Source organism: Squalius cephalus (genome assembly GCF_949319135.1).
Source record: "Squalius cephalus genome assembly, chromosome: 21".
NCBI classification, from domain to species: Eukaryota; Metazoa; Chordata; class Actinopteri; order Cypriniformes; family Leuciscidae; genus Squalius; species Squalius cephalus.
This window is the reverse complement of record NC_137142.1, coordinates 23,458,026-23,471,599: the sequence shown is the minus strand read 5'-3', so window position 1 is coordinate 23,471,599 and position 13,574 is coordinate 23,458,026. Positions and strand designations below refer to the sequence as shown.

General features: G+C 36.7%; 1 protein-coding gene across 2 annotated transcripts in view; it reads left to right on the top strand.

Moving 5' to 3' along the window:
* khdrbs2 (KH domain containing, RNA binding, signal transduction associated 2) overlaps positions 1 to 13,574 on the top strand; it is a gene marked incomplete at its 5' end in the record, with an annotated part of 64,977 nt that overhangs the window by 42,647 nt on the left and 8,756 nt on the right. Inside the window, 4 exons of one of the 2 annotated variants that reach the window (XM_079854704.1) lie at positions 7,790 to 7,872; positions 7,961 to 8,019; positions 10,475 to 10,561; positions 12,436 to 12,483. In XM_079854704.1, the coding sequence (XP_079710830.1) occupies positions 7,790 to 7,872; positions 7,961 to 8,019; positions 10,475 to 10,561; positions 12,436 to 12,458 (252 nt within the window). In that variant the 3' untranslated portion in view covers positions 12,459 to 12,483. Of the gene's footprint in view, positions 1 to 7,789; positions 7,873 to 7,960; positions 8,020 to 8,103; positions 8,640 to 10,474; positions 10,562 to 12,435; positions 12,484 to 13,574 lie in introns of those variants that run through there. The other variant, XM_079854705.1, reaches the window with a different exon arrangement.

The following is a 13,574-nucleotide window of genomic DNA, read 5'->3' as shown; positions in this document are numbered from 1 at the left end:
CATGGGAAGGTTTGGTGCTGATATACTAACTAGATAATGAAAACACTTGTCGACTGCATAATCATAATAATGAAAATTATTCTACATTAAGCTAAAGTCACAAAGACCCAACCTGTTTTAAATAGTAAGTTGAGTTTTGTTTTGAATGCCATTCAATTATTGACATTGATAAATACTTTCTGCTGTATTTTATTTAAATATTAAATAAATAAATAAATAAATATAACATATATTAATAATTATTGTAATATATAAATAATAAGCTTGGTAAACTTGGAGACGATTTTTTGTTGGATAAATAAAAAACTGCATTATAGAATAATATCTAAATCTGTGCAAACTAGGATATTTATCCAAACCCTTAAAATAATACGCACTGCCAGTTATATTCTTTAATGAAATAGAAATTTATTCACAAGCTTAATAGACTAAAAATTACAGATAAGGTTGAGAAAAGAATATAATTCTATGGGTGTATGTGTGTGTATATATATACTATGTACTGTATATTCAATAGAAAGAGTCAGGCAGTTTTTTTTATGGATTTGCTGTCTGCTTTTATACAAACTTTGCTGTCCTGTCATCCAGGTTTAAAATGAATAAAATGAAAGACGCATGAATATCCACTGCTGTGTGGCAATGTTCTGCTCTTTTTGTTGGTGAGCATTTAAATCCAGTTAATCAGCTCTTATGCATCAGCCGAGCCGTGCCAGACATCCTCCTCTCCCTCTCAGCACAACAGCTTTACTTAAAGATCACAAGTGCTTTCTCAGAGGGCTCTTCACTCTTCTACAAACCAGTCCGACGCTCTATGAGCTGACGCCCCTTTTCTTACCACAAAATAAACAAACCTCTGAATGTGGCTAAGTAGAAAACTAGTGGGATATCTGTGCTCTAACTTTAAAATAATGTTCAAAACTGCTTGTTGATTTGCAATTATCCAGTTTTTCTTATGTGTTTGCTGTTGTTTGTATGTTGCTTGATGTTAAAATACTTTTTCCTATCCCGTCTTAATATGCAGAGTGGCCATAAGTCACTTGTAGGTGAGTATGCTGAAAAGTGTCAACACTGAGGATCAGTGGCGTTATCAAACATTGTTTTGTTTGTTTGATTATTCTGACCAGCCCGGCATAGCAACAGGGTCTCAACCAATGGTGTTAGATTGGGGGTGGAGCCATCTGCTTATCTTGATCAATGGCAGATGGGGAAAACTGTTTGAGAACAATAATTACTTTTTCAATTCGGTTGGATAAAACTAGAGTTTAAAGGGATAGTTTGTTTAGTTTGCTGATTGCCCTTGTCTTTTATCAGGTGTGAAGGTTTAGGCTATGTGAATTTAAAATCCCTTGATATATGTTGTTCTTATTGCCTGACGAAGACCTTGTTTGATTGAAACATTGAAATTTTTTTACGTTTCCTGGGAATTTTTATTTTCCATTTCTTTGATTTTGACTTTTTCCTGACCAAGCACCTTCCCAATTTTGCATATGCACACTACTACTTTTAATAACTTAAAAGATATCCATATTAATCAAGTCTTTGGAAGTCAAGCAAGCATGTTTGATCGTCCGTTTACCATTATTTGGATATACATGGAATGACATGAGGGTCAGAGTAAATGATGATAGAATTGTTTTATTTTTTTCATTTAAACTAACCCTTTAAAATAGGGACTATACGCTCCCGAAAACACCCTAGAATTTTCCATCCATAATGTACTGTTTAAATGTACGAACTGTTAAAAAAAAACCAATTAAAAACCATACAGAAGGTCACAACCAGCACAGTGTGGATAAATAAATGAAAAGGGTCTATGACTGTGAAAGAAGACTTTGAGTGTCTCGTATATCACAGTAAACCTCTTAGACACACAATCACACACCACTTCACATGGCAAGAGCCGATTCAACGTGCAGAATAGAATGTTGCAAAAAGGCTTCGCTCGCACAGTTCTCACAAGGTTCTCACCATGGCTGTAATTGTTTTTTAACAATGGGCTCGCTTACGCCGCTGACTTGACATTTTTGAGGTGAACTAATTATTGAAATGGAATTCTTCATGCAGAACTCCCTCGTTTAATAAAACAGATGTACGACATACACCTCGAGAAGAAGTTTAATAATTTCCTGCTGAAGAGAAGCATGTGAAATGGCTAGAGGCTCTGCATATTATTTCAGGTCTAAGAGCTGCATAAAAAATAGCACAGAAAAGTAGAACTTCTGCTTTTGCTGAAAATATCATGAGCTATGTGGCTTGCTGTGGTGGTTAAATTGTTGTGTACAGTGCATGCAAATATCAGGCCTTATGCTTTCTATGAGCAATGTTATATTTACTGGTCAGTGATTACTGAATCAGAGCTCCTTGTCGTGCATAAATAACTCCTATTAAAAATTATTGCGACATGATTTGCAAATGCGAAATAGATTGCTCAGTTACACGAATTGCAGCATCTGAAGGTTAGAAGTAATAGCCTACTAGTCTGTCATCAGCTTACTGAATTAGTTATTTTATTTGGGTGATTGTAAAAGTTTGTGCTCCTATATTTCTACTGTGAGATCTTTGGCAATAAACAGTCTTAGTTTATTACAGAGCTCCCTGCATACATTTCTGCTGCCACCTTCTTAGTACTGGCAAACGACTGTGCTTTCAGGCAAATCCTGTGCTTTCAGGCTTTTCTAAATTGTTATTTTAGCTCTATAAATATTCATGTGGTTGTTCTTGAGTTGGTGGAAAGTGTCTTAACAATTCAGTGAGCTGTTATCATATATGAATAGACATATCAATTATTTGCATTTCCAGGTGGTAAGTAGTAAGATATTTTAATTTTGTGGGGGGAAAAAATAAATTAATTAAATTAAAACCTGACTCCTGCCACAGACAATAATTTGCTTGATTACATTATTTGGTATATTATTTGCGTAAAGTAAGCACTGTGTTCTGTGAAATCTGTTCTCTTGAAATCTTGTGCTCTTGAATATGTAATGATTTCTCCACATATGGATCAACACATGGTAATTGACATATTTGCATGGAAATGTATGGGGGAACTCAAGAGAGCAGCTAGCTGTTTAAAAAAAAAAAACTATTCAATCAGATTGTCGTCAAATCGCAATTAAATTTAAAGGGTACATAACATGCACAGTTTCACCTAATCTCATGTTAATCTTGAGTACCTATAGAGTAGTAGTGCATCCTTAATATCTCAAAAAAGTGTTTAGTTTTATTAAATTTATAAAAGAAAAATACAGCTTTCCGATTCTCTCCGGAAAAAGCCGAGGTCCTGGAGGCGGAGCTATAGAGTCAAGCGGTAGTGCTTGATTTCCAGCAAAAGACAGAAATCTGATCCAGTTGTACTTACATGAATGGGGTCTTTTATCACTGGGACCGCTCCACGTTTTAATAGCAAACGATTTGCAAATCCAGCGTCGACCTGAGCCTTGTTAATAAAACATTCGTCACTGAAATGGCCAGAACACACAACCGCACTTCCTACACTCCGTTGCTGCCCCGGAAAAACAAATGGCATCCACTGTTCCTGTAACACTGGGTTCTTTGGAAAGCTGGACACGGTAAGCTTTCCCTCACATCCAAAAACACACTTTTTTGGAGACATTCTTGAACAAATCCTATGCAGCGCTGGCTGCCGATGATTTCCTGTTGAAGTGCGTTGATGTGCGCGGTCTCGTGCTCCTCTGGTCGACGTGCGCGCGGGCGCGCTTTTCCGAGAGAAATGAAGAAGGAGTTCCACTCTTATCTACGTCATTAGATCCACGATAAAAAAAAACCCAGCCGAAACTTGTACCAACCCGGAAGTAAGATTTTCAGCACAGAAATTCTCCGTTATTCGTCCAAAATATTTTTTTAAAACTTTGCCCATGTTTAACATGAGAATCCATCTCTTTAACACTGTAAACAACTCTGAATACATGAAACACCATGGTACCCCCCCTTTAACATTGCACATGTTCATATAATAGTTATTTTACAAAGAATTTACTTATATTAGGATTATTAAATTTCAATGATACTCATGATCCAAGTTTATTTATAATTCGTTACATTTATATAGCGCTTTATCTGAGACCTCAAAGCGCTTTACATAGAAGGGGGGAATCTCTTCAACCACCACCAATGTGCAGCATCCACTTGGATGATGCGACGGCAGCCATATTGCGCCAGAACGCCCACCACACACCAGCTTATTGGTGGAGAGGAGACAGTGATGAAGCCAATCAGTATATGGGGATGATTAGGAGGCCATAATGGACAGAGGCCAAGGGGCAAATTTGGCCAGGATGCCGGGGTTATACCCCTACTCTTTTTCGAAGGGCATCCTGGGATTTTTAATGACCACAGAGAGTCAGGACCTCGGTTTAACGTCTCATCCGAAGGACGGTGCTCTTTTGGCAGTATAGTGTCCCCGTCACTACACTGGGGCATTAGGACCCACACAGACCACAGGGTGAGCACCCCCTGCTGGCCTCACTGACACCTCTTCCAGCAGCAACCTGGTTTTCTCAGGAGGTCTCCCATCCAGGTACTGACCAGGCTCAGCCCTGCTTAGCTTCAGTGGGCAACCAGTCTTGGGCTACAGGGTGATATGGCTGCTGGCTAATTTAATATGGTACTTAATATTTCCTAAAGGTTGATCGTGCTTTTTTGACTAGCGAATGTTTACCGTAATGCCATGAATCCAAACACAAACACAATTTGACACCAATGATAAGAGCAAATACCAAAGCTCTAGTTGAGTCGTTGTATATTAAAACATGCTGCCTCTTCTACTGTATACTCTGCTGCTTAAGATATGCATAGCACTCTATCAAGAGGCAATGTTAATATTTACAAACCGGTCAATTAGTGGAAAAGGACAGACCCCTGACCCTATTAGCATGAGGAAAAACTATCAGAAGGAAACTTGTATTTCTGTTTTCATTCTCCTTATTCTTATAAACTGTGGTTGACTGAACATACTTAAAAGTAGGGTAGGCAATTTTCAGAGAGGCTAGCAATAGCGAGTTAGCTTTGAAAGCATAAGATGCCACCCTTCCTTTAGAGCGCTTTCCAAAGCAACGCCTCCTTCAAAACACACGAGTTGAACGCGTACAGCAGGGGGCAAACAAAAGCGTCACGAGAGACTGCGTTAAACTACCTCATGTCTCAAAACACATAACATTATAATGAACATAAGCAACTTAAAGAGCACTGACCTGTATCACCTGACTGCTGCAGATTCATTTCACTGTTGATAATGTAGCCATTGAAACGCATGAATTCGAATCACAAACTGCTCCAAGTATAACGTCATGGGTTTCCATCTCTTGCAAATTACAGTAGTTATGGCCTGAACACAGCATAAGCTCTTTGTTTTGGTTCAGGTGGCTGTTTCAGTTTTGGTGTTTGCGCTGACATCTGTCTAAATCTGCATACTATGATACACGCTGATGGCATGTGATGTCTGTGCAAGCAGGGTGTGCAGAGGTATGGAAATACATACGTTGACAGGCAGGTTGGACATCATATTTGGACAAACATTTGATGTGCAGTTTCCCTTTAATATAAAATTGATGTGCAATGAAATCCCATTTTGATTATGTTTGAAAGAATTATGTGTCCTTTCAACGTTTGCAACAATCAGAACGGACCATTAAAAATATATATATATGGCCTGTTGAATGTCAGTATATTTCAGACTGCTTCATCCTTTCTGGCCTTAAGCCCATGTTTGCTCATACTTCAAGCTGAAAATATTAGGCCTGAAAAATTGGTTGATAAATAAGGGGTAGACAAAGAGACTTCATTCAATAAGCAGACGGAGCCACAGCCAAAAAGCATTTTCAACCATTCATTTCCTTTTGCTGCTCTCCAGTGAGGAATCATATTCAGCTGCAGTCCCACACAGAGATCAGTCACTGTCAAGAGGTGTTGGTGGTTGTCAATTGATAATGAAGCTGAGTATTGAAGACCTTTGGCTGTCTGCTGTATTAATTACTCTTTCAGTGCTCTCTACCACTTGATTTATTTCCTGTTAGCTTGCTCAATAGGACCAGAGTTAATTGCTCTTTTAAATGAGTGTTGAAATGTAACAATCAAGCACCATTAACTAGAGCTTGCTCAAATTATGTGCACTGGCTTGTAAGTGCATGGTAAAGTCAGGAAGGTCAGACACAATGACCTTTTAAACAGCACTTTGTTATTATACTAAGTAATATATTGTAATTATACCCTGGTCACACAATGTTTGCATAGATGTGCAAGGCCTCTGCATACTGTAAGATCCAAAATAGTTTTAATATCTGAAATTTCATGTAGGTGTTTTCATGCGTTTTCATGTGTTCATATCGTCAAGTTATTTTTGGCTTGTATTTTATAGTAATAGTTTTAAAGGAATAGTTCACTCACCCTCATATCTTTTTTTCTGATTTTCTTTCTGGAACAAAAAGTTCATTGCACAGATCGTAACATGACATGAGGATGAGTAAATTATGATCGAATTTTCATTTTTGGGTGAACTATTCTGTTTGGTCATTAAATGTCATAGCAGACAAAAAGGACACATCTTCATTTTCATGAGTGTTAAAATAGAAGCTACCCCTTCTGCTCTTGATGAAATGACCCTATTAAACGGGTAGGTCAGCCTCTAACTCTCACTCTTCTGCTAAAATGTATTTCCTCAGAGAGCTGTTGGTATTAGTGTGATTGACATGTTCTGAAATATGCTATTAAATAGTACAACATGCTGCCTCTTCTGCTGTATACTCTGCTGCTTAAGATATGCATAGCACTCTATCAAGAGGCAATGTTAACAAACTGGTCAATAGTGGAAGAGGACAGAACCCTGACCCTATTAGCAGGAGGAAAAACTAATTGAAGGAAACTTGTGCGTAAGATCTCCTGAACAACTTAATCCCTGGCATAATCCATGATTTTCATTTAGTCTAATCCTTCTTCATACTCATAAAAGCAGACTGTTGTGCAGAATTTGAATGCAAAGGGAATAGGCTGGGTCAAAATAGCTTGCAGGTTTTTTTCTGACAGATTAGGCCTAATAAAAAGGAAGCATTTTCAGTTAGTCTGTCGAACAAGAAAATGGAAACACGAAACTGTATGTTATGAGTTTGCATTTATGAATAATTTGGAGTTTACCTAATAGATAGTTACTTTAATCAATCCAATATGGTGTCATAGCGTCATTGCTGTAATATTGTGTATTATTTAGCATGAATGAAACGCTGTGTTAAATCAGAAACAAGGAACAGAATTATCATTTTATCATTTATATTACTTCACAACTCTCTGGAATACTTCGTTCTGGATTTCCATCAGACCAAAATTAAAGCACAGGCAGACCATAAAATATCTGCACATTCAGTATATGAATGGTAATGATAATAATTCCTCTCAATATCAGTGATGGCTCAAGAGTAAGAACAAGTGTATGGATAACACCAGTCATGACTCATGTAGGATCTCTTGGACATGTTATTATGAAGTTTTAATCTGTTTATTGTTTCTTTTGTCTATAATATTGAATCGACCTAGGCATTATCCACTTGTCTTTAGACATGGCAAATGAGACAATTGTCGCTTGCTGATCAATATTTTCTGTTGGACATGATTCAGCTGTGCCAGTCCACCACTCTCTGAGTATATTTATTAGAGAAATCCTATTGCAGTGTAATTAAACATTGATTTTCCAACCCTAAACAATTAGAGAACTGCTATGAGATGGATTCAGACCTCTTACGTCTCCCTCTGTGATTATTCTTTTGTGTTTCTTTTATTTCAGGGATATGATGATGGTTATGACGGGGAATATGATGACGAGAGTTATGAGGGCTATGATGACAACTACAGCAACCAGTCGAAAAGGTGCACATTTCATTTCTTCAAAGACATTTTGTCACAACATGAGCTAATTAATGCGTATGTCTCATAAGAAATATTTTTTCTCCTACAGTGTCTCAGAATATTATGAATATGGACATGGCAATAATGATGAAACCTATAATAATTATGGTAAGGAATTTATCTGATCTACAGTTCTGCTAAAGCATCATGACGGTCATTGCAAACTTTTATTTTTATTTTTTTGCTCACTAGGGAAACTATTAGCATTTTAGGTCAACCATTTTGAATGGTGCACCACAAAGAGAAACATCCTCTTTGCATAGCAGTATTTCACTTAGCAGGCGGGCTGAAACTCAGTCATGGCACATTGCCCACACCAGTGAGAAACCTCTTTGCCTCATTCATTTTCCATATTGCTGTTAAATGTTTCAGAGCTAAAGGTAAGGAAAAACACCTAGCGGCATTCGCCAGTTGTTAAATCACAGAGGCCCAGAGCACAGCAGCTGCCATCTTACCTTACTAGTCTGCTTCAGGGCTGGGTTTTAAGATGCACTTGAAATCATGGACCAGAGCCAGTAGAGAGCTGGAGGCGTTGCTGAGGCCCACCAAGAGAGTCAGAATGGCCTTTCAGCCCATACTTTGCCTTTGAATATATGCCCTCTCTGGATTATATTTGATGCAGGATTCCCTCTGTTCTTGGCATAGACTGTTGTGTTCCTCTGATGCCAGTTTCCCGTTGTATACATACCTGCTCATCCATTTTGCATTGTGTCAAATTGTGCAATGGAGTGTCTCTGTGAAAAGGAATGATTTGATATTTTGCCACCTTTTGACTTGAAACCAAGATTTTATTGTGTTACAAAAGGTTTTGCTTGTTCGGCATTTAGGATCATATGGATTTCTGCTTCCAGAGTAAAAAAAAAAAGAAGGTAACTTGTGACTTTATATCTCACAATAGCGAATTCGTCTTGCATTTGTAACTTCATATTGCATTAAGTCTCACAGTTGCACCTTCTCCCAATTGTGACATTGTTTGCAACCTTATATATTATACAGTGTATTATATCTCATAATATAACTTAATCGTTTGCAATATGATGTCTCACTCTCATGATGTCTTTATATATCACAATTGTGATTATTTCAAGCAGTGTGACTTTATATTGCAATTGTGACTTTATATCTCAAACTGTGACTTTATTTGTGACTATTTCTAGTAATTGTGACTTCTTGCTACTGTATGTGATTTTATTTCTCACAGTGTGACTGTATTTCAAAGTGTGACTTCTTGCAATGTGACTTTATATAAATCACAATGTGATTTTATTTCAAATATTTAAAGAGTTAGTTCACCCCAAAAACGAAAATTATGTCATCATTTACTCACCCTCTTGTCATTCCAAACCCGTACGACTTTTGTTCATCTTCGGAACACAAATGAAGATTTTTTTAATGAAATCTGAGAGCTTTCTGTCCCTCCACTGACAGCCTACGCAACTACCACTTTCAAGCCCCAATGAAATGTAATAAAGACATTGTTAAAGTAATCCATGTGAATCCAGTTGTTTAACCTCAATTTTATAAAACGTTGCGAGTAAGCATTTGGAGTCGCATGGATTATTTCAACGATATCTTTACAACCTTTCTGGGGCTTGAAAGTGGTAGTTGCGTATGCTGTCAATGGAGGGACTGAAAGCTCTCAGATCTTCATTTGTGTTCTGAAGATGAACGAAAGTCTTATGTGTTTGGAACGACACAAGGGTGAGTAATGACAGAATACAATTTTTTGGGTGAACTAACCCTTTATCTCACAATTACATGTTGTATTTTCTTTTTCTTTTCTTACTCAAAGGCAGAAGCAGGCTTCCATAGGATCATTGTAAGTTGGCAAGATCAGTTTTTCACAGTGAGAAGGATGTAAGCGGAAAACATATTAAGTATAATGTGAGTAAGGGAGGGCTGTTTGTGTGGTAGTGATCATTACACAGAATACTGGAATGTAAGGGATTTTGTCATGATGTATAATGGTTTTTCCTTCTTTCTCGGTGAAACTGTAGTTAGCAACAATGAAGGTTAAGGTTCTTTGCCCTGAAGGCGGGCTGATTGTTTCCTCAATGGCCCAGCGATCACACTCCGAGAACCTAATGGAACATCGGCTCCCAACACATACTGTATTTAAATGACAGCAGGGTCATGCTGTGAGCTCAGCCAGGATTTCATGCCTCATCTGCTCAGCCTTTGGTAACTGATAATTAGGGCAAAGTGACATTGTATATTTCTGAAATCTATGATAATGGACCGAGGCGAACACAGCCCAAGATGAGATGTGGGGAACGGAGCTCTAATTATTGAAATGTATGTGTAAGATGATCAGCTGGTGCTCAGTTTATCATTTTGTAATGCTTAGATAAAAAAAAAGCATTAAAAATTGCCAATGTCACATGGAATTACATGGCCTTAGGATATCCATCCCTTGATGAATCTTCATAGCATTGCATTTCAGACATTTAAGGAGGCTTCTCTACTTCTCTACATTTCACTTGTGTTAAATTCAATTTTCAAATGAAAATTGTTTTACCTGATTATTAGTTTTGCATTTTTTGTTTAATCATCTAACTTTTAGCAGAAGAGGACTGGATATCATCCCGGCCCAACCTCAAAGCTCCAGCATCAAGACTTAATCGAGGGGGCTACAGAGATCACCCCTATGGTAGATATTAAAGGTGCTCCAGATCATGTGACCTCCATACAATGCAAACCGCATTTACTAGGCCTAAATAATATATAATAATAAAGGGATTTTTAAGTGATAGGTCAACCATGTTTTTAAACTCATCCTAACCTTGGGTGGGGGGGATGGGAGATTCATGGTCCCTTCTTTTCTTATCTGAAACTGTTGACTTCTTTGTAAAATACCATATGAACATTAGTTCTGGCCAGAATTTGGCAGTGTACTTTTGTCATTGAATGCTCCTTCCTTTAGTTTTCCATTGTTTGTCCCCCAAATGTAAAGCATGGAATTAGCTACACATTGTGCTTCCCGGATTTTGGGAATCTTTGCGTTAAGGAAAAAGTGTATCACCACAGTGAAAAGACTCATTTTGTACATAACATCTTTCTTAATACTTCTTGATTTGATGATGGTAAATACTGAGTTTGTATATTTAATTTTGATATCAGTATTGGGTTTGAAAGCAATTGGCTATGTACGTAGCCACATCCAAGTGCTTTGCTTTGTGTGTAGCTTGTATTTGTACATAAAAATGTAATAAAAAGGATGTAAAGCGCCTTGTGCAAGCTTCTCTAAATAGGTGATTATAATTGTTAAACTTGTGTTGCTATAATTTGTTAATAAGGATGAGATCATTTTTTTGTAAAATTAGATTAGGTACGTACTTGTTTCTAGTACTAAATGCCTGTTTGACCTGAAATGGCTAATATGTTGTTTTTATATATATTTAACCAAGAAAGCCACAAAAAGGAACCGTAGAGACGTTGTCAAGTCATTTTGTGTAATAATAGATAAGCTACATTAATAGAATTAAACTTTGTTAAATAATTTTTAACATTAGCTCTAAATTGTTCATTGACTCTTAAATGTTTAACATGTTAATGGAAATCAACTGTTTAGATCAATAAATTGAATCTTTTTTAACACACTCTTTAAGCTTCAGCTTATTAAACAATAAGTCGGACTGACTTGTCTGCACTAACGTCACTCTGAGAATGATATGGAGATTCAGGAGGTAAGAACGTCCCCATATTCCAATAAGATGTTCTAAGTGCCTTCAGCCTTTGGTGTTAACCACTGTAGCAACACTCATATTTCATCACTCACAGGAGTGAATGGGATCCATTTAAATTGCTTTATCTCTGCTACCTACAGTATATTTTCTTCTGCTATTTATGTTAATGAACATCAGAAGGCTGCATTTTTGTTGTAATACCAATGCATTTAAATATCAGCACTATTGAAAGCCCCATAGAGACCTAAACTCTTTTTTGTGACTATTAGAACTGAATGCTGACTCGTATTAAGACTTCGAAAGGATGACTAAACGTTAAGCAGGTAACCCTAATAATAACTCTAATGTTGCGAATGCCAGTCATAAATTAAGTTATTTATACTTCAAAAAGTAAACCTGCCCTCACTAACCCCAAATAAATGGCTCGGCCCTCTAAATCCGCTAATAAAGTTAACTAGTGACACCAAAAATGACTTACTAACACATAAGAAATAAAGAAAGAAAAAGCAATTAACAATCCATCTTTTAAAACAAGCTAAAACTGATCTTTAATACCTGACCAGCTAAACTAAGCTTTTTAACCAGAAACGCTGAAAAAGATGGTTGCTCTCAAATCATATTCTGCTCTGACAGCTTTTGTCCAGCCCCACAAATTGGTTTACTTTTTTGATAGTAACATATGCTTTGTCAAACTGTTTTCAATCCATCTGTTAATCGTGCATGCGAGTGTACGTTTGTTTTGACTTGTAGTCTCACTCATTGTCTCTTCTTCATTTTGTGTATTATACTAATAGCGCCTTAAAATCTGTATCTTAAATATGATTTATCCTTCCAACAGGTACCAGTCTCTCTGTGAGCTGAGATGCAGTGGATTGAATCAGATTAGGTAAGATGCAAAAAGTGTCTCTACATGACAAGTACATTCGGTTTAGTTGTATATGTTTGCTTTTTACTGGGGTTTATTACAACTTCTTGCTTTGACACAAGTCCATCCATTTTCCCAACGTCCCGGGCCTTAAAAAGGGTCATATGATGCCATTTCTTGTTTTCCTTTTTCTTTAGTGTGTTATGTAGCTGTTAGTGCAAGTATAAGATCTGCAGAGTTAAAAAGCTCAAGGTGTTAAACCTAAAGAGATATTCTTTGTAAAAGTTAAGGCTCAGCCACGCCTTCCTAAAACGCTTCATTCAAACATGCCCCTTAAATTGCACTTAAGTATACTTGACTTATACTAACAGAAAAGTCTAATTATATTTGGCCTATAATTGAACTCAACCTTTTGATCGAGATATACTTAAAAGTATAATAAAGTATTATTATTCTTGGCTTGTAGTTGAGTAGCCTATTAAATACTATACATTTTTTCACTTAGATTTACAGGTCAAGTCTTATAAACTTACATTGTTTGAAAATATTGATTTATAAAGAAAGCAGATATTTTTGTGTAGGCTAGTCCACTGGTAGTGTACATAGGAATTTACATCAAATCTACTTAACTCTTTCCTGCCATTGACAGAATTTTCCGTCTATCCATGTTTTCACTGTTATATGGTAGGGGGCGCTATTACGCATCTTCTGAAATAGTACAGAATCTCCTGATCAAAAACACAGTTGAAGAAGCAGAAACAAGTGATAGAAGGTTGCTTACTTAAATGTAAAATAACATGATCATCAAACATTAAATAGCAAATAAATCAAAACTGCCTAACGTTACAGAATGAAATGTTGAACCCATGAAGAGGAAACGACTGTGATGTGATGCTTTGGGGGTGTTGATGAACTCGATCTATTCCATCTGTGTTTTGATCATCATTCTAAATGTAGGATGTAGTATTTGACAAAAATGGGATTTTTCTCAGCTTTTTGTTTAAAATATTGTTTCTTTTGTGGTGATAAAAAAGGATGCATGAAGCTATAATAAAATGTTTTTTAAAATGGAAAGCGTTAAAGTACAGTTAAAGGTTTGAATACCTAAATAG